The sequence below is a fragment of the Centrocercus urophasianus genome, unplaced genomic scaffold (genome assembly GCF_019232065.1).
Source record: "Centrocercus urophasianus isolate 14NV4802_14NV808 unplaced genomic scaffold, USGS_Curo_1.0 seq_20, whole genome shotgun sequence".
Classification (NCBI taxonomy): domain Eukaryota; kingdom Metazoa; phylum Chordata; class Aves; order Galliformes; family Phasianidae; genus Centrocercus; species Centrocercus urophasianus.
The window spans coordinates 21,426,932-21,446,711 of NW_024884756.1; the positions used below are offsets into that span (position 1 = coordinate 21,426,932).

The window sequence follows — 19,780 nt, forward strand, 5'->3', positions numbered from 1 at the left end:
CGGCCCCGAACCCGCGCCGCCGCCGCCGCCCGCGCAGCCGCGGGGGTGGGGGCGGGCGCCTCGTCCGCTCCGCGCTTCCCCGCTGCGGTTGGGCTCGCTCGTTCCCTCCTTCTGGGCGGTGGTTGAGGCCGGCGGGAGGTGGGATCGGCCGGGCCGGGGAAGCCGCCGGTGGTCAATAAGCGCCCGTTGATGGCAGGCTGGGCGGCCGCGGCGGGGTAGGGTCGGAGCGGAGCGGAGGGCCGGGGGGGACGCGCGGCAGCCGCAGCCGGAGGGAAGGCACGGAGGCGGGGAGCGCCCTGCAGCCCCGCCGCGCCGCAGCCCGGCGGCCGCCAAAGTTGCTCCCCATCTCGAGGGGCGGCCGGGGATCAGGCGGGGCGATGATCTTCCCCAGCAGCAACAGCAGCGCGGCGGGCGGCAGCCGGACGCCCTATAGGAAGCAGGTAAGGGCGGCGGTCCTTCGTGGTACCCCCACACCCGCTTTTATATGTATATTACAAAATATATATATATGTATATATATACATATATATATATATTTTTTTTTTCCGTGGGGAGGGGGTGGTGACTCGCTGCTTGCTTCTGCAGAGCTGGGCTTTGCAAAAAGAACCCCACCTCCAACCCACCCTAAGTCCCTTACGAACTGCGCCGTGACCTTGCCGAACGCTGAGCCCCGAACCCCGAGCAGAGGCCTCCGCCGGGTGACCTTAGCGCTCGGGCCGGGCCGCTGCGGGCCCCGCTGGGCTCGACAACAAGTGACAAAAGCCCTGCTCCGTGTCGCAACCCGGGCTATAAAGCGAAACTTGGAGCTACCCAAAAGGTTCAGGCGCCGTTGTTGCTCTCATGCAGCCTCTCGAGAGCCGCCAGCGCAGGCAGGCTTTCCCCTTCTCTCTCGCTTGAAGTACACAAGGGAAATCCTGTGACATTTTCTGGGCAGACAGAGCGTCCTGATAAACTCGGGGCACTCACATCTATCGAGCTATAGTGAGAGAAGCGTTCTGTTGGTTGGTTGCTTGTTTAGCAGTTGGAAATAAAACAGCCGAAGTGCAGCCGTGCTGGGCCAGTGGCTCTTCAGCTGCGTTTTTAACTTTTTTTTTTTTTTTTTTTTTTTTTTTTTTTTTTCTCCTCGAAACGTTGTTGTTAAGATCCTAATGTTAATAAGAAACCATTTTTTCATTGAATCTTATGTATTTTTAAAGCACTCCGTTCTAAAGCTCTGTATTTACGTCCCAAGGGGGGAATGGAAGAGAGGTCACAGCCGAAAGGGCTCAACGAGCGCCCCGCGGCGCGCTGCTGCCAGGTGGAGGCACCTCCCGGCCCGTGCTGGCTGCGGAGCGTGGGGCCGGGCTCGGAGCACACCGTGTGCGGGAGGCCCTCGGCCGTGGGTCGCGGTGGCACCGCTGCCGTGGGCACGCACGTCGAGCTGCCAGCTTAGTGCTGTGGGCTGGGTGGAGAGAAAGTTGGGCTGCTGGGCTCACCGGGACGGCTTACAAAAATTGTGATTTTCTTTCTCTTCCTTCCCCGTTTTGTAGAAATATCTTTTCGATCAGAATCGCGTGGATGTTATCTCAGCGGCACCCTGCAGATGCTGCGAACAGTGTGCGGTGTTATCTCTGTATCTTGTGCTTGAAGTGTTCAAGTCCATGCGTAATAAAACACGCTCATTGTGTGCGCCGGTTTTGGTTTGTTTTCAATAAATGCCCCGGCTACACCCACGCGGACGCTCTCGCCCGGCGCTTCGGCATGCTTTGTACATGAAGGCAGTTCCGCCGATGCCCCCCCGGGGCCGCTCGGTGCGGGGCCGGGGCGCGGCCGCGGGGCCGCTGGCTGCCCGCCGTGCTGCAACGCGCTGATAAGTGCTCCGCTCTGCTCAGTGCCCTCCTTGGATTCAGCGAGCTGAAAAGGCTGCCTGAATCGGAAAAACAAACAGAGCCTTTTATTCTTTCAATATGCAGAGAAAGAAATGAATGCGGGGGTATTATGTGGTCTTAAGACCCCGGGCACCAAAGGTTCCTTTTGTTAGCGTGTAGCCATTCTCCACTCAAACACTTCCTACACAAGGAGCCGGGCCTGCGCCTTTCTCCGTTTAAGTCCTTGGAAAACTCCCATTAACTTCATTCATTTAGACCGAGGTCGTATGAAGATTGACTTTCTGATCTCCCTTTCACTCAGACTTCACCTGCAGGGGCGAGCTGCTGTCAGACAATGCTGAGCCGCCTTACAAGCCTAATTTTTCATCCTTTCCCGGTAATTAGAAATAGTCCAGATAAAGTCTTTGCATCTCTGTGTAACCCATCTTTGGACAATTTAATTATAATTGTATTTTAGCCTAAGAGACTGGATGCTGTTAGTGCAGGAAAAGTAGCTGAGAGGAGCAGCTATGTGGCAGCCCCAAGTATGCGAACTTGAGGGGAAATGGGTAGTTTAAAAATGAAACCAGAATGTTTTGAGCAGTTTGTGTCTCGTTGTTTGTATTGTAGGCATATATGGTGTCAGAGTGGTGGAAAAGCACATCATTTTTAGTGTTTTCCTGTTTTCCTAAACAGTCTGCAGTATATTCAGGTAGCTTAGTATTGGATACTGTTGAAAGGGTGAGCTATTTGCTGGTTAAATGCAGTTTAATTTGAGACACTTTAATGTGAAATTCTGCCTTCATTTAACATACTGATGAACTTCTGGTAAGCTACAGTAGGTTGAGAGTGTTGCCCGTACTCTGTTTGTTTCCACAAAGAGCTCTGTTTTATTTTGTAAACGAATCGGTGCTAACGCTGCTGTGCTCATTATCTATTGCATTGTAACTCAGGCATACAGGAATCAGTAGGCATTCTTGGTTTGGGGTCAGAGGCAATGAGGTGGTGCCTGATCTTCTTCTGTGCTTTAGAGGAAGAATACCAAACTGAGGTCTCCCTACTTGTATTTCTAATAGGGCATATTATAAAAAATAATCAAACTCCTGCTAGGCTGGTGGTATAAATTAAGCATGGTCGAAATGAGCATCAGCTCATCTGATGATTTCCTTGAAATGCAGATTCAGGTCACCTTAAAGCCCAAAGCCCACGCGGTGCCTGCAGTAACAGCCTATCATAGTGCTCGTGGCCATGCGTCCTCTCTGAACAAGGTAGGTGTAAGCTAATAGCTCTGCTCGCAAGGTTACGCGAGTTATGCAAAGAATGCACATGTGTGCATCCGCACGGCCAGGGAAGCGCGGCAGAGCCTGGCATCCTGCTCAGCCTGAGCTGTGCTGGGCTCCCTGGCTGCGGCCTGCTCCCGCCTTTGGATTCCCATGGAAATCAGGAGGCGTTGCTCCCAAGTAAATATTTCCACGCACTGTAAAACTATCATAAATAGGAAAACGTGGCTTTCTCCTTCCATCTGCTCCTTGCATCCAGCAGGCGCGTTACTGCGGCACTGTGCAGTGGGGCTCCTCGGGGGGCACAGAGCAGGCTGCTGTCGCCTTGTGGTGGGCGTCCTATTTATCTCCCCAGTGGAAGTAGATTTACATAGTTTGCTGCTTTCAAGCAGATTAGCTGGGCGTAGCTGCGCGTGAGGAATTTAACACTGATTTGGTGTTAGGCCTGTTTGAAGGAGTATACAAAGCTGTTGGTTAATCCTTTCAGGAGGCTCTGTTAACATCAGGCACTGTGCCATCGAAGCTGAAGATTCAGGTGGGTTTCCAAAAGGAGCTGAGTAGAGAAAGCTTTGGCTGATCTTAGGATAAAAATGTGGATGAGGTTTTAACTGTATCTGTAGGTTTATAGTACAGAGCAACTGCACGTGTAATTCATCATTTCAGTTTCCCGCATGGTGTGTGGTGTCTGTTTGAGGGACATAACCTCATTAAACTTGCCATGGCCATAATTCAGAACACACAGCTCTGAGGAGCAACAAGACTTGACTGACCAACATGGCACCTGTGAGCAGGTCCAGTCCCCCTGTTGCTGGGTTCCTCCTTTTCTTTTGCAACTGTAAGAATTTGTTACTTTGCTTCATCAGCTTGCACTGGCAAGGTATGTTTCCCTTTAAATGGTATGCAGTGTATACAGTCTACCTTGGTTTAAGAAGACTCAACTTTATGTTAAGTATCAGCCATTTAAAGTGTACAGTGTGTTTCTAAGATTTTTAAAGCACTGCTTTATTCTCCAGGGAGCAAAACTGCTCAGTCAGTGGGTTTCTATACTTGTAAGGCAAACGTGAATGAAAGAAATAAAAGGAAGCACCTTATCTTGTCAGGCATGATGGTACAGATGATGAAAAGCGATACGTTTGTCTTATCTGTATTTGGCAACTTAAAGTTTTTGTTTAGGATTTCTAACAGGGTAAATAGTACGTTTTTATCTGTTTGGAAGTTTAAAGTTCGAATCTTTGTCATTAAGCTTCACGTGCAAGGGAAAATGGAAGGCTGGGCCCCAAACATCTGCTGTTTTCTTTTGGGTTCTTTTTTTTTTTTTCTTTTTTTTTTCTTTTCTGAAACTTCCAACTGTTTAAAAAAAAAAAAAAAAAAAAGTGCTTGAGTTAACACATTTCAGAAGGGTTAGGTCCTTTAAATTGGGATTACTGGCAGGGTGGAGAGGGGAAGGAAGGGAGGGGAAAAGCCTTTCCCAAGAGCTGGAGATGGCTCCTAAAACATCAGCATAGCACTGCAATTGAGTTAATAACGATAGTAGTTTGACGTGCTTTTGTTTTTATCAGGTAACAAGAAGAAAAGATAGCTATTTGAGTCAGCATTTTTTCCATCTCTTAAGCTTTCATTAAAACTGATATTTGTTTGTTCAGTGAGATGGAGTATAACAAAAGAAGTCAGTGAAGAACAGGAACTTTTTAACTTCTTCCCTCCCAGCTCTATTCCTGGTTTCTTGTAGGTGTTTTTCTCTGTTTCTACATCAGATTATTTTTAAAAGATCTCACTTAGAGGTCAGGGTGAAGGCATATAAAGGTGTCTACCTATTGAAGAGGTACATGGAGGTGTTTTGATCTTGGCTGGAGCATTTCAGTCAGAAGATTTCTAGAAAGCCAACAGAACCACGTTTGAATGCCTCCATGAACTTCGTTTAAGTAATTGTTACTTATTTTGCATACGCTTCAGAATTGCAGTACATTGTGGTAATTATAGCAGCCCCGCTGAAGCCGCTGTATTTGCAGCTTCCTGATGCAACAGGAAAGGGAAGGGATGAGTTACAAACCGGGGAGAACCATGGGGGAGAACCACGTGCTAGATAAGCACAAGCCTCCTAACCCAGCAACTTAGCAAAACAGATGCACCACAAAAAAATCATGTGCTAAAGGGGCTGGTTGCTGTGATTAGCAGGGGTTTGGCTCTGCCTTCCTCCGGAGACTGTAGTTACATTAGAGGAGCTGCAGCTGTGCGCTGACACACAATGGCTTTAAACTGCAGGTGAAGTAACTGCATCCTGGGGAGAGATTGCTTTACACAGGTACAAAGATGCTAAAGGTTTGTGCCAGTGTAAATTAAATTTAGCAGTGATTATTACTGTTTGCTTAAATTGATTTTAACAGTAAAGCCTTATACCCATGCACCGAGATGCACAGGCTTAAAAATCTCTAGCAAATGTTTTGGAACACGATGAGCCTTGAAAAGAGAAGTGCAGTTCTGCTGTTGCAAAAGTTTACTTTTTTTCTGCATTTATGTTGTAGCATGATACATCAGCTCTCTTGCAAGATCAGTGCTAGCAATTACAAATATATAATATTAACAGAAATACCTCCTTGTTCATGCATCCTCATAAAAGCAGTGTCGTTCACTTAACCATAACTAGTTTAGCAAATCACGGATCTGTGCCTTATTTGTGTAAAGTGATCTGTTTCAGAAAGATGTGTTACGTAGAGTGGGTGTTTGGGTAGAACTTGTTAGCTTGGTAGAACTGCAGAACTTTGTGAAGTTTGCAGGGGGAACAAACAATGCTTTGTTGCCTGCTGCCTGATTTGGGCCTGATTTCCCTTGGTTGCTTGATTGAAAAGCAGCAGAAAGACCTGTGCAAGGTGAACATCGAGCTTAGTCTCACCTGAAATCTCCCTGTTCATGGAATGAAGCATTCTATGAACTAGTGGGAGCAGCTGCTGCCCCCACTTCCCCTCCTCTTTTTTTAGTAAAGATGTATCAAGCTGTAGCCCAATATGTAGTATGAATTTTACCTCCCATTACTCAGCAACTAAATATACAGAACTTTATCATTCATTCTTTTTTTTGACAGTGTCTCTTATTGACAGTAACCCCTTCACAAGCTATTCTGAGTAGCTTATCTGTTTCTCCATTTAGATAAAGGGATTTCTTTATTTTTATTACCTTCTCTTATTTTGTTTTTATTTCTATCTGAGTCTCCTTTGCCATACTGTTCTTTGCTTCAATAAGGTGGAAATGTGATTCCATAGGTTAACTACATCTTGTATATTTTGTCATCCAGGTACTACAGAGTAACGGTGTTAGTCCTCTCAGGTATCTGAGGTCTATGTGGTGCTTTCATTTTTAGTGTCCATATAGAGTGCAGCCCTTGCGTAGGAGTTTGGATGGCAGTTGCAGGGAGCATGTCTCTAAAACTCTGAAGGGATGCTCCTGTACTCGACTCCTCCTAGGTGATTCAGAATCCTGTTATAAGGCTTGTCTAACCCACAGGAACTGTATCAGTTAATGCTTGCCAGTGCAGTAATCTGAAATTACTCAAAACACAGAGGCAGGTGAGAGTAAAATCAAATGTAAGGAAGTCCATGTTTACAAACCTCCAAACAAAAAGTGGAAGATCCTTAAACTTGGTGAAGACAAAGAAAGCAAAGCACTGTAGTGTAGAGCAGGAAAGTTTCCTTTACCTTGTATGTAGCACTGCAGCAGACAACTGCCAGTCTTCCCAGTGCCAGTTATTGTGCAGCCCCAGTCCCTCAGGTTGAGTTCAGAGAAGCCTCTGATTTTAAGGCTCTCTATGTCCTTTTGTACTTGAAATTCATTTTGAGGTTAAGGGGTAGAGGATTATTTTGATCTTTTAGGTCAGTGAAGGGTTATTCAAGCATCTTTCACTAGATCTGGGTGGTTTTGTTTATGCTTGGGCAGTGCTGGTGTCCCTGGGGCACAGCTGGGTGCAGGGCTGCCCCCTGATTTTGAGCACTCTTCCGCTCAGCACTAAGGGCACAGCTGACATGTAGCAAAGGAGGTTGGGCTTTCATGCTGTGGTGGATGAATTTCAAGTTTTAGAGTGGTGTTTTTCTTTCTCCTACCTCTATGCATAATTTGCTAATAGTGCTTTATACTGTTCTGTAAGAGGGATTTTCTCTTGGCTCCTGTTGGTGGCCAGGAACACCTTGTGTGAGTCCAGGAGCACAGCTCCCCCACCAAATAAATGCAGGCTTTGGCAGCGCTGGGCAAACAGTTGTGCGCATTTCTGTCCATGTAGAAGCAACCACCAGCAGGCTGAGGTCCTTTGAAGTGTTTAGTGGTCTGTGTTCCAGATGAGTTCAAGCAGAGGCCTGAAAATGTGTGTCTGGGTTTTAAGACACTTGCTTATGCCATCGCTTATTTACTTACCCAGTGGTGCCACTGACTGTGGTAAAGCTGCAGATATGAATAAGTGCTTATTGAGACAGAGAATCAGAAGACCTTTCAGTTCTTCTCAGGAGAAACCTGAGAGAAATGGTTGGTGTATCCGGGGTCAGTATTAGACTGACAGTCAGCAGAATCTAATGGTATTTAAATTGCTTTAATATTATTCCATCCAATCTACTTGGCTTACATGATCCCCATTGCAGTAGTACTTAGGCTTATTTAAAAATGCTTCTGTGTAATTTGGGAAAAACATTTGAGTTAAGTATGTAATAGAACTGCTTAGCTTCTAGCCTCTGAAACAGTGACAGTTTTCGGCCTTTTTTCAGCATTCTGGGAGATGTGGCTCTGGGTGCTACTTATGAGAAATGCTTACCTAAACCAGATTATTTCAAAAACATTTCTACAATGTTTAGCTTAAACAAAAAGATAGATAAGTAATCCTTTAGTGTCTTAGGGCAGCAGTGCTTCCAGTGCGTATGCATGTGTGTAAATATTTCAGAGCTGGGGAATTTTTAAAAGGAAAACAATAGCAGTATTCTGTGGCACTGAGGAGCTATGGAGTATGCTTAAAAACTTGAGTAATTTTAATGGTGAAAAATATCAGGATGTAATTCATTATGTAGAATTTCTGTTCATTAAAAGTTCTGGTGAACTTCAAGGCATATTGTGGCACTGGCAGAAAAATGCTGTAATTTTCTTCCACTCCTACTGGTGATACTCTGCAGTCTCGTGAAGCATAATGCAAGATGGAAATGGTTAAGGAAGTCATGAATTATTTCAGCATTATGTTGGTATTTTAATTGCTATAGTGACAAAATCAGATTAACTCTTGGACCAGATTTTGTTACATTGCCAACATAATGTTCTTAGGTCTATCAAGTGCAGCTGAAAACTGGCTTAGTCATTAGGGAAGGCACTTTGTTTTTTCATGTAACCATTCCTTACATCTTATGATCAGCTGATGAGAGTACCTGGCTCTGAAGCTCTTGATCCCTTTGTTCTTTCAGGTTTATAGAATCATACAATGGCTTAGGTTGGTAGGGTCCAACCTCTGAATGTCGAGTGTTTCACTTGCAACTGTTGTTGTTTCGGTATTATTAACATATGGCTTTGTATTCCAGTATACAAAATGATGGAATTAGCCTTTGATTTTATCCTTCAATCAAAAGGTGCTTTTCTGTGTGTGTGACTGTACCCAGTGAACTGCTCCAAAATTACAGAATCCCCTAGTTTTCCTTCTCCACATTTTTCCTTTTCTAAAGTTCATTGTCTTGGTGATGCTAAAACTGCAAGGTCAGCCACACCTATGAAGGTTATTCAGGGACAGTACAGTACAGTAAGGTACTGACATAAATTCAAATTTCATTGTCTTGTCAAAGACATTTTGGATAATCCTAGGTAAACTATGTTGGTTTGACTCTTCAAAAGGTATTTGGTAATGATGGTTTTCCTACTTCCTATAGATCTTGTTCAGAAATGTAGTACGATGTTAAAGTGGGTCAGTTATTTCTGCAATTGTGCTTAATATTATAATTATTGGGCTTATTAAATAGCTTAATATATTAAAAAAGAAAAAAAAGGATCCATATGTATGGAAGACCACAATGAGTTCTCCATGAAGCCTTCTGCAGACTGAACAAGCCTAGCTCCTTCAGCCTTTCTGTGTAGGAGGAGGTGTTCCAGCCCTCTGAGCAGATCTGTGTCTCTTATTCTGGAGGCCCCAGACCTGGCTGCAGTACCACAGGTGGGACTCACGTGAGCAGAGCAGAGAGGGACAATCACCTCCCTTGCCCTGCTACCAGCCCTCTGTTGATGCAGTCCAGGCTGCTGTTGACCTTCAGAGCTGCAGGAGCAGATTGCTGGCTCTTGTCCAGCTTTTTGTCCACCAGAACCCCCAAGTCCTTCTCTGCAGAGCTGCTCTCAATGAGTTTTTCTACCAGTCTGTGCACATAACTGGAATTGCCCAGACCCCACTGCGACACCCTGCACTTAGCTTGTTGAACCTCATTTGGTTTTAAGTCAGTCTTTTAAAGCTCAAGATAAAGCAGATTATTCAGAGTTGTAAAACCTCATGCTCAAATTCTGCTCATCATTTGCTGTGTGAGTAGTTTCTTCACAGTCTATGTGAATGTTCACATGAATACTCTTACTGATATTTCCAGATTAATAACAATGACAGAATTCATTTTGGCAAGGAATTAGACTGGTAGAACTGCCTAGAACTCTAGTTTTGAAAAGAAGATATTGTTTTTCTCTTAGTAGTAGGCTTCCTTTCTAAGCAGAAGTTTAGTGTGCGGTAGGGAAGAGTCCAGACATCGAAATATTGCTCAGAGCAGGAATAACTCCTTCAAGTTCCAGCGTCTAGATTTTGCACATTTTTTAATCTGGTAGTTGTAGTGGTTCTGTGGCCTCATCTCTCCTGCTAAATAAACCTCATATTTTTCCCTCCTTAAGGAGGTTTCCCATTTTACTTCTGAATTCCAACTGAATGATATATTCTCAAATGTTTCAGTTTATTCTTCTAGTCAATGTAAGGCGCATTCCAACTTCAGTTTACTGGGCCTGATGTGGCAAACTAGTAATGGCTTACAAGATTATTAGCATTAAAAATCCAACAATTGCAAAGATTGATAAGATTGACATAGATAGGAGCTGAATATTCTGATTAAAAATATTATTTATTGAAATTGCCCACATAGTAGAACAAAGCTGAAAGCAGTTGTTCAGAACAGTATTTGTGCAAGAAGTAGAGGCAAATGATTAATTTTCGTAAAATGTTTGCTGTTAGCCTGGAGATACCCTTTTGTTATAGTATTTAAGAGTTGATCATTAATTTGGAGTATTTTCTTTTATCTGCATTTTTTTTATGTGTTCAGAGACAAAATTCCTCCGGTGAATTCTTGTACTGAGGACTAGAACACAATGACAGTGTGGATGGACCAGGCTTTGTGCCCAAATGGCATAGTTTATTTCTGAGTTGTGTTTGACGTCTAAGTGTTCATCATCTGTTTCTACAGCACCAGACACTGTGCAAGTGAAACAGCCCCTTCCAGAAACTGAGGCTGCTGCACACAGGTGCTGCAGTTGTTTGTGCCAGCTGGGCCGATACACAGCGCACGTGTGTCTAAATATGCTGGTGAGTGCTGGAGGCACTGCCTGCTTCACTTATGCAGTTGGAGCTGTAATTGTTTGTATGTTTGAGCTGTACTATTATCTGTGCTGCCAGGACCACTCTATCTTGGCTGTGGAATTCCTCATGTATTTAGTGTTGTATTAGCAGTACATCTGGAAGTCTTCCTAGGTGTTAGCTAATTCTCCTAATTTTCATTTCAGAATTAACAACGATCTGCAGCGTCTGAGTGATTCATTATGCAGGCAGACATTCACCCAACAGCTATCTGGAGTGTTGCTTCCTTTAACTTAACACACAGCAAAGAATGCTATCCTGTGTTTGTTCAGTGTACAGTTGCTAAACATTTGTAATTTAACTTGCATACTAGATTTTGTGATGGAACCATTAATTGTCATGAATTATGACGTCACCGACATTTTAATTTAAAGTCTGTGTTATATTGCTTGAGTTTCAGATGTCTGAATTATTAAATTTTTTAACCACTTAAAACCATTTTTCTCCTAGAACTGAAAACTAGTCAGAGTTATTGGAGTTTACAAAGTGTGTATAGATGTGTGTGCATATATATGTTTATTGCTTAGTTCCAAGCAAGAAAGAAGTTTCAAATTAGAAAGGAAAACAGAAGAAAAATTTGATGAGTACCATGAAAGGAAGTTAGAATAGGCCTTTTGTTTGCATTATTCCAATAAGAATTCCAAATTTCAAGAAGAACAGGAAATAATAAATAAAGCAGGCAAAAGGACAAAAGGTTTTTTGGAAGCATGCACAAAGATGTTGGTGGAGATTGTCCTTACAGAAAAAAAGTTTACAGCAGTTCTCAAGTATTGGATCCAATAAGGGATAACCATCTCAGCTGTGTAAGGAAGAATAACTCACAGTTGTTTCAGATAAGTTTGTAAGTTAAATCTGACCCTAAAGCCAGAGCAGTATCACTTCATGTGGTTACAGAGGCAGGATTTCACCCAAGATTGAGCAAGTGGGCTCGTGCATGCTGCTTGTCGCTGTACTTGTAAGGTTTAGTTACAGACGTGGGTACCAAATGTATTTGCTGTGGTTTGTGTGTAAAACTGAAGCTGGTTTCATTTCTGGTTATTTGACTGTCTGATGCTGTATTGTTACTGTTTCCATGAGTCAACGCTGATGGTGAAAGAAGGAGTCTGATCTTCCTTTTTTTTTTTTTTTTTTTTTCTTTTTTTCTTTTTTTCTTTTTTTTCCCTGTGAGGGCAGGGCTGTTGCTTTCAGCTGTCTTACAGAGCTGTTCCTTGAAGTGTGATTGCAGTTTGTGGTCCCTCCCTCAGCAGCCACTTGCGGGCTCCATGCCTGCCTATGGCTGCGACAACCCCTTTTGCACTCCTTTCTACTGCCTTTTTCCTTGTCTCTGGCTGTAAATCCTACTTCTCCCAGAAAGTTCAGCTAATGAAAGTTGACTTTTTCTTTTGCTTAAAACACCTAATCAACAACGTTTGAAAAATTTTGGCCATCTGTGCTTCTCCTACTCAGCCTACAGCCACAGTCAGACTGTAAGAGGTTGGTGAGGATGAGTAGGAATCTGCTGGGGAGCTCCACCAGAGCTTGCTTACCTATGGAAATCTCACCCCAATTTTTAAGAGTGAGTCTTTGGTTCTAATCCTGCTTTCCTTTGCAGCTTCAGGACTGTCATCCTGCTGAAGGAATCCAGGTTTCCTTATTTGCAAAGAGAAGGAACCTATTAGTTATAAAATCAGACTGGGTGCTGAATTCTGCTAGGCTGATCTTAGCTAGCTCCTGGCTTTGTTTCATAAACACCCCAGATCTGGTGTGTTAGTGTTGTTAGTGTGTTAGAATTGCTTCCATGCACAGAAGGACTCCTCCTCATCTCTCAACCCTTGATCACTTTCACTTAGGGAAGCACTTAACTTTTTTTTTTTTTTTTAAGTAACTTTGCATAAAGAGGATTGAATGCATTTATTGGTTAGATTCCCTAATACTTTTTAACTAAATGTGTCACACTTTTCTTTTTTTCTGGCTGAAAGTTCAAAAGAGCTCATCCCCAGATTGTTTTTAATCAGTGTTCAGCAACTTTGTGCTTTAAAAAGACTTCTTAAGCCAATTTCTCTGGGTCATGGGGCTCTGCGTGCTGCCCAAGACAGCTTTCAACAACAGAACTAGCTAACTACCCAGAACTGTCTTTAGTCTGAAAGCTTGTTGTTTAAATAGGATCTGACTTAAGTTACCTTTCTCCATGGCTTAAGTTGACCCCAAGAATTAGATGTGAAGTTCTGTAGGCATTTGACTAATTAATGGCAACAGCCACAACTAAGGGTGCAGCTGCATGATGCTCAGTGGTACTCTCACTGGCAGCCCCAGACAGAGGTATTCGTACCCTCATCCTTGTTCTGCCTCTGCATTCCTCTGACCCAAAGTGGGGTGGCTCAGAGCCACATTATTGCATTTGTTGCAGGGTCAGAGATCTGTTAATGGAAGGCGTGCTGTTAGGGAAGGGTCGTGTCTGACCAAGGGCATTTGGTGCTCTGGGTTACCTTCTTTGTGGGTGTAGATCCTTAAGTAGTGGAAAGCAGTAGATGAAAAGAATGCAAATATCCTTGAAGTAATATTGCTAATTTAAAAATGTGCCCCTTATTTTTTTTTTTTTTTTTTTTTTTTTTTTTTTTTTTTTTTCTTTGACTGGGCATATAAAAAACAGTCAGCTGGTAGTTATCTGTAAGTAGTTTGACTGCAGATTTGGTGTGCAGTGAGCTCGGAGATTCCAAATTTGGTTTCAAATAAAAAGGGCTACAATGTAGCAGAGAGAACTGCTCATAGCTTTGAGAGGCAGATATCATCCTTTCTGGGACCAACTGCTCTCCAAAGCTGTGCAGCTACCATATCATGGCATGGCACCACCAGCCCCTGCAGGAGCTGGGCTGGGTGTACGGCTTCTGCACAAGTAGGAAGTGTGGTGTGTGATGCTGCCTTAGTGATCGGCAGTGAAACGATCTTTAATTGGTTTCAATATCCTGGTGGATGGGATGCGCAGGTCTGAAAGAACACTGATATCGTTGCTATGTGTGTGGGCAGTATGGTGATAACAAATTAGAGAGACATATTCAAAGTTTCTTGCTGCTTTTCAAGCTCTGTGTTTTGCAACCAGTGTTTCCTGAACAACTCAGTCTGAGGTTGTCTACAATGTCTCCAAAATTGTTCCAAAGCAGCATTTCAATAGTAGGAGCAGCTGTGGATAAAAGTTGTTGGTTATCTGTCTGAACAACTCATTGACCAGAGAAGCTTTTTTTTTTTTGTTTCTGTCTTTTCCAGGGGTTAAATGTAGTCATGCTAAATTGATTTTAGTTTTGTTCTGTGGTGCCTGTGCAAAGGTAAATGGCCACATGCTACGTGGGGAAAGTTGTGTGAATCTTTCTGTTCCTGATGGGCAGAGGGAGGTCCTGTGTGTGAATGTATGTGTCTGTTGTGTCGCAGGCTTGTAGAAATGGATCACTGTTACAAAGCTGTAAGCAAGCCATTGTGGTGGACTTTCTTATAAACCTGTAAGAGAAGTCATCTCTGTGAAGTATCAGAAGACAACAGATAGCCACTGGTCCCAGTTGTTAGAAGTGGTTCTCCATGACATGCAGCTCTTCCTCAGCTCTTGCATCACTGCAGCTCCAGTTGCATCACAAAAAGCTGTGGGTGAGCACCATTTCCACATCCATCTTGTGCTGGTTTGATGCAGACAGGCACCCACACTGCCCTTTGCATGGGGTCTGCAGCACCTGTTGTGCGATGAAAAACGATACAAGGGGAGCAAATGTTGTAAAAACAATAATGTTTGACTCCAGTTCTTTTCTAGTGAGATTTGAGCTTCCGAGTTTTAAGATGTTACGTAGAGTCTCAGGAGTCATTTAGAAAACTTAAGGAATTTCATTTGCAGCCATGTATGTGCTACACACAGCCTCATTAAAACCCAGAGAAAACTGGCATGTTAGTTGCAATGTGCAAACCAAGCAGAATTTGCTCAATGGTACTCTGTAGAGAAGCCTTGCTTTGGAAGGTTTGCCAACATAGTATGTTCTGCTCTCTGGTTTGTCCATTTTATACGGTATTGGAATTTATAAAAGTCTTGAGTGCAAATGGAGGCAGAACTACAGGTGGAAGTGGAACGAGGCTGATGTGTGTAAATGCAGCTAACTGGCAATTCCTTACGTAAGGAGTCATTTGAAAAGTTGCCACTGATCTTGCTCTTGTTCATCCCTCATGGTACTGCAGGCCTGGACTGCCTTATAGCTTTATCTTCCTGGGGAGCCTGCTGTAAGAGAGTTGTTACTGATCTCTGTACCTGTTGTGCTAGATGGACAGGCAGCTTTGAACCATTTGGGGAACAGATAACACACTATGGGTAGGGCTGTTACCAAAGGGGCTGCAGTTACTGTTAAAGCTAAATGCTTGAGCTTCCCCTGCGGTTGTGTCATTGGCTGCTTGCATCCTCTGAGAGATAGTACTGCAGCAGATAGGAGCTGTTTTCAGGAAAAAGAAAGGAAATCAAACTTTTCTCCTGAAATCAAAGTTGTGATCAGATGTCTTTCCTTTGTGTGTTTTTGTTTGTTTTTGAGAAAAAGGAAACAATAGATTACTTCTGCATCTTTACGAGAGTACTGAGGAAAACTAGCAGTCAGCTTTGAAACATAGAGAAATGTTACGAAGGACCATGTAGTGGAGCAGGGAAGGAGGGCAGTGGTGCTCAGTTACATATCCCTGGTGTCCAGCACTTTCAGAAATCATTCATTCCTGCAGTGTGAGATGCTGCCCTTCTGACTTACATAGGTGTTACTGCAGGCACTTAACAAGCTGCTGAGCAACAGGGTGGGACCACTCGGTGCCAGGCTGATGGAAACCCTCACTGTTGCACTTGTACAGTGTTTCTCTGCTACTTTATTCTTTGCCAATGCATGTGCAGTAGTTAAGTCTGGAGATGCAATGCATTAGGAGTTTCAAAAAAGAAAAACATTTGCAAACAGAGCAGGAAGTATAAAATATTTAAACTGGTCCATAGTGTAAAGCATAAATTATGCAGCTGAAAAGGATGTGTTCCTGGGGTTGTCTGGATTCAGTCTTGGCGATGAGGTGTTACCAAACTGGCTTTTATTCTGGAGGGCTTTTTATGCCCTTTCCTTCTGCAGATGCTACTGGCTGTGGTGAGATGGGCGCTGGCTGCCAGAGGCAGATTAAGATTTAGGAATGTAACAGAAAGGGCTGGAGCCAGCTGCCTGTACGCTCCCATCCGCTTCTTCAAAGAACACAGCAGGAGAGGCAGGAATAGGCTGGGGGGTTACTGCACGTTAAATACTGGCACAGCAAAATGATGGCTTTGCCAAAAAGAAGATATGTTTTGTTCTTTGAAATAGCATAGAGGGGCGCAGACTAACAATGCTGCTGCAGTGCTGGTATGGTACCCTGCCCATATGGGACCCGCATTCGCAGACAAAGGGATGTGAATACGAACTGACTCCCTTGTACGTGGCCAGGCAAAAGTTCTTCAATTTATTTCTTAACTTCAATAAACAGAAAATGACATAGCGGATCCCATGTCAGCCAAAAGAGCCATCTGTGGTCTAACCCTGTGACAAACAGTGTAGCAATAATTCAAGTGCCACCAACAGTGTGAAGTTTGCCAAAAAAGCAGATGCTTCTTTTGACATGCATCTTCAGTGCTGTGCTGTTTCTGTCCCATAATTGCTGTCTATGGAGGGAAGGTGGGTAGGCTGTCCAGATGAGCAGAATGCTGAAATTGCTTTTTTTTTGGGGGGGGGGGGGAGGAGAGGGAGGAGAATTATTTTTTTCTTTGGGAAAAAATGTAAGAAAGGCTGAAATCAAAAACTGTGAAGTTTACGTGTGTGCTTCTTGAAGCCTGTGATGCTTTGTAAGTAAGAGACAGTATCTATGAGAGCCTAATAGAAATCTTCATTACTTGTAATATAAAAGAACAGTAAAAAGTACTTCAGGAAAGTGCTGTGGGTTTGTTTTTCTCTCATGTGGAATTTTTATGAGAACATTTTTTTTCTGCATTCTCTTAAAGGAGAGGTTGGTCAGACGTGCTGTCACTGTGCTGCCAGTATTACAGATATTCAAGCGGTTCTCTGGATAAGCCCAAGTTATCTCCATGTCTGTAGCATGCTCTTTTTCTAATGTGGTACTTGGAATGCGGGCAGCAACTTTGTGAGATACTGAGTTAGCTGGCCAGCTGCTGGGATGAGATGACGGATGACATCCCAAATTGCTGAGAAGTGGGAGTGGCTTCATGAGTGTTGCATATTTACTGCTTCCGTTTATGAAACTACGAACTTAATTACCTGCGCCCATAAAAATATGCATCTTAACTTGTCGTGAACATAGATACTTGACAGCAGTCACTTTTGGATTATATTGAATATTGTCCATGGCCCCGTTTGTTGGCAGTGGAGGTAAAAGTTCCAACTAGATGATGGATGGCACAAAAGGTGAATGAAGTCACAGCTGAGCTGAGGTTCTGCCTTAGTGCAGGAGTCTGAGCTATGCTATAAATGAAGTAAGGTAAAGGGATAATGCATGCTATTTATTTTCAGTTCTCAGGGCAGCCATTTCTAAATTTACCAAATAGGAATTGATTGCATTAATCTTTCTTTTGGATTTTTGATTAGAGGAGATATTGGACTGTTTTTAATTTTTCTTTTTTGGGAAAAAGATGATGGAAATAACCCACTATCATAACAATATTTTCTATTGTGAGGAATTGGTATACCTTCTGATCTTCAATACTGTATAGGGCAGATTTGCTCACTAAGAAGTGGTTAAAAACAAACAGGTGTGGATGTACCATGCATTTAAGGGCTGGGAGAAAGAGCAAGTGGTGGGATCAGCAGTGCCTCTCAGTGCCTTTTGCTCTGCTTCTTCCCCTCCCTGGGCAGTGTGAGCTGAGCAGCTGATGAGTGCATTGCTCATGCTGCTCCCCTGCCTGTGCCATCTTTTCTGCTGCAGAGTGCATTAGGAAGGAACTGCTGATCCAGGCAATATCTCCTGTTCTTGCTGATGAAAAATATCATGTGGGACGGTGTCAGAGGTCTCAGTCAAGATCTATATATATTTACTGCTTCTGCCTTACCCACTAAGCTGGTTATCTGGCAGCAAAGAAAATTAGATTGTTCTGATGATGTGATCTGTTTCTGACAGATCTTTTCTGTCTGCTTTTTTTTTTTTTTTTCTCATTCTATTACCATCCAGATTCTTGTAAACTGATTGTTTAATAATCTGTTCCAGAATATTTCCGGGAATTGAAGCTTAGCCGACTGCTGTGAAATTCCCTGGGTCCTCCTCTTCCTCTTAAAAAAAAAAAAGAAAAAGAAAAAGAAAAAATAAATAAAAATTGCAAGGCATGAGACGGCTGACTGAGAAGTGAAACTATTTATGGAGTTCTATATGTGTCAGCTGCAGTTTGCCTCATTATTTTATTTTTTTCATATCCTGGGAATTCAATTGCTTTCATGAAGCAGAACAATTGCCTGAAAACTTGTTTTTTCTGCTTGATATTAATCTGCTTTGGGCCAACGCCTGAAGAGTTTTTAAATGGTGGCACTGAGTAGAAGTTTCCTGTTCTATGAATGTTTAAGAAAAGTCATACACACAGTGAGAAGGGACTGCTGTGAGCATGTAGTGTCGGGATGTCTAAACCTCTTACACTGTCTCCTCTTAAAATAGTTGCTTGTTGGAGGAATGTGCAAATGCCTTATTTCTGCACTTTTTTGCCTTAAGCCATCTAGGTTTTGCCCTCAATGCTTTGAGAACCCCTCTACGTGCTTACCTCTGGCATTTCATTGCATATCTTGTAGGATTTTATACTCTGCTTGTAAGGTGTACCAGTAGGTGTGTAATGCAAGGGAGTTATTATTTTTGATATTCGTATTCAGTGCCACATGCTGGACTTTCAGAGCCTTGCATGAATGTGAGTTAAGCTCCTCTATAAAGGGATGTGTTTCCTTCTAATTGTGGACTGAATGCTCAGCCTGGAACAGAAGCTTCAACATAGTCTAGAGATTCAGTACTGTTTTCTGTCTGGATCCTGAGTAAAAAGCCTTGACTGGTTGCACCGAAGGAAGCAGGTCTCTGTATTTACTGGAGTCAAGAAGGAAGTTGGCAGGGAATTCTTTTATGTCTATTGCTTAATGAAGGGCTAACCACAAAAACATGTATGTGTTTTTCTGTCCAGTAGATCTCAGTACCAACCTCTCTTTCTTTGAGTCCTTCAGCATCTTGACTTTCTCCTGTTGTTTGAACTGAGATTAACCATTGACTTGTTCCAGCGTGTTCAGGTTGCAGAAACTAAAACTCAAATATTTTACTTTGAATATGTCCACGGTGTTGTCACAGCTAGGGCATGGTACCAACACATTGTTTCAGGGAATCCAAGTCTAAACTAGAGGGACAAGGATACTATGATTCGTGATGAGCAAGCAGAAGAGGGAAGAGTACTAACAGCTTCTGCAGAGGAATGGGGGCTTAGCCAGTTCAGCACTGCCTTCTTGCTCCTTTGTGATAGCTTCTGTGCAGCAGCATGCTGGTTTCCTGGATCCATTGTCTTTTATTCTCCTCTGGATGAGGGGAGTCAGTCAGTGGAGCACTTAAAAATCCCGGATGGGATGAGCTTGATAGAGGAGCTGAGCTCCTGGGAGCTTTGAAGTTTTCTCATTATCACTGAGAAGAGCTACGTGAGCCAGGAGGAGCTCTTCCTGCCTCCTCTGCAATGTTGTTGCAGCCTCTCCTGCCTTCCCCAAGTTAGAGCTCCTTTTTTATTAAACATAACAATGATTTAAAAAAAAAAATAAAATCATTCTTGTAGGAAAAGAATGTAGTGGATGCAATTAGTGTGGGTTTTGTCACATACTTCAGTGTTGCCATGATTATGCTCCCACTTTTTCAAGTTCTTCATAAAAAAAGAAATACATGGCTTTGGAGCTTTTCTTGTTTTCTTACTGGCAGGAGATTGCCATTCTATCGAACTTCAGTGAATGTAATTTAAATAGTATTAGTTCCAGCTCTCTAAAATGATGAGAACATAGCATTTTGTAACAAGTTGGAGTGACACCTTCCATTGTTGGTAA

At 43.2% G+C, this 19,780-nt stretch overlaps 1 protein-coding gene across 4 annotated transcripts in view; it reads left to right on the top strand.

Annotated features, from left to right (window-relative positions):
* RBMS1 (RNA binding motif single stranded interacting protein 1) overlaps window positions 1–19,780 on the top strand; it is a 137,827-nt gene that overhangs the window by 51,147 nt on the left and 66,900 nt on the right. The window contains exon 1 of one of the 4 annotated variants that reach the window (XM_042822161.1): window positions 319–440. The exons of the other annotated variants lie outside the window; for them this stretch is intronic. Coding sequence (XP_042678095.1) covers window positions 378–440 — 63 coding nt within the window. The 5' untranslated portion in view covers window positions 319–377. Of the gene's footprint in view, window positions 1–318; window positions 441–19,780 lie in introns of those variants that run through there. 4 annotated transcript variants of the gene reach the window in all.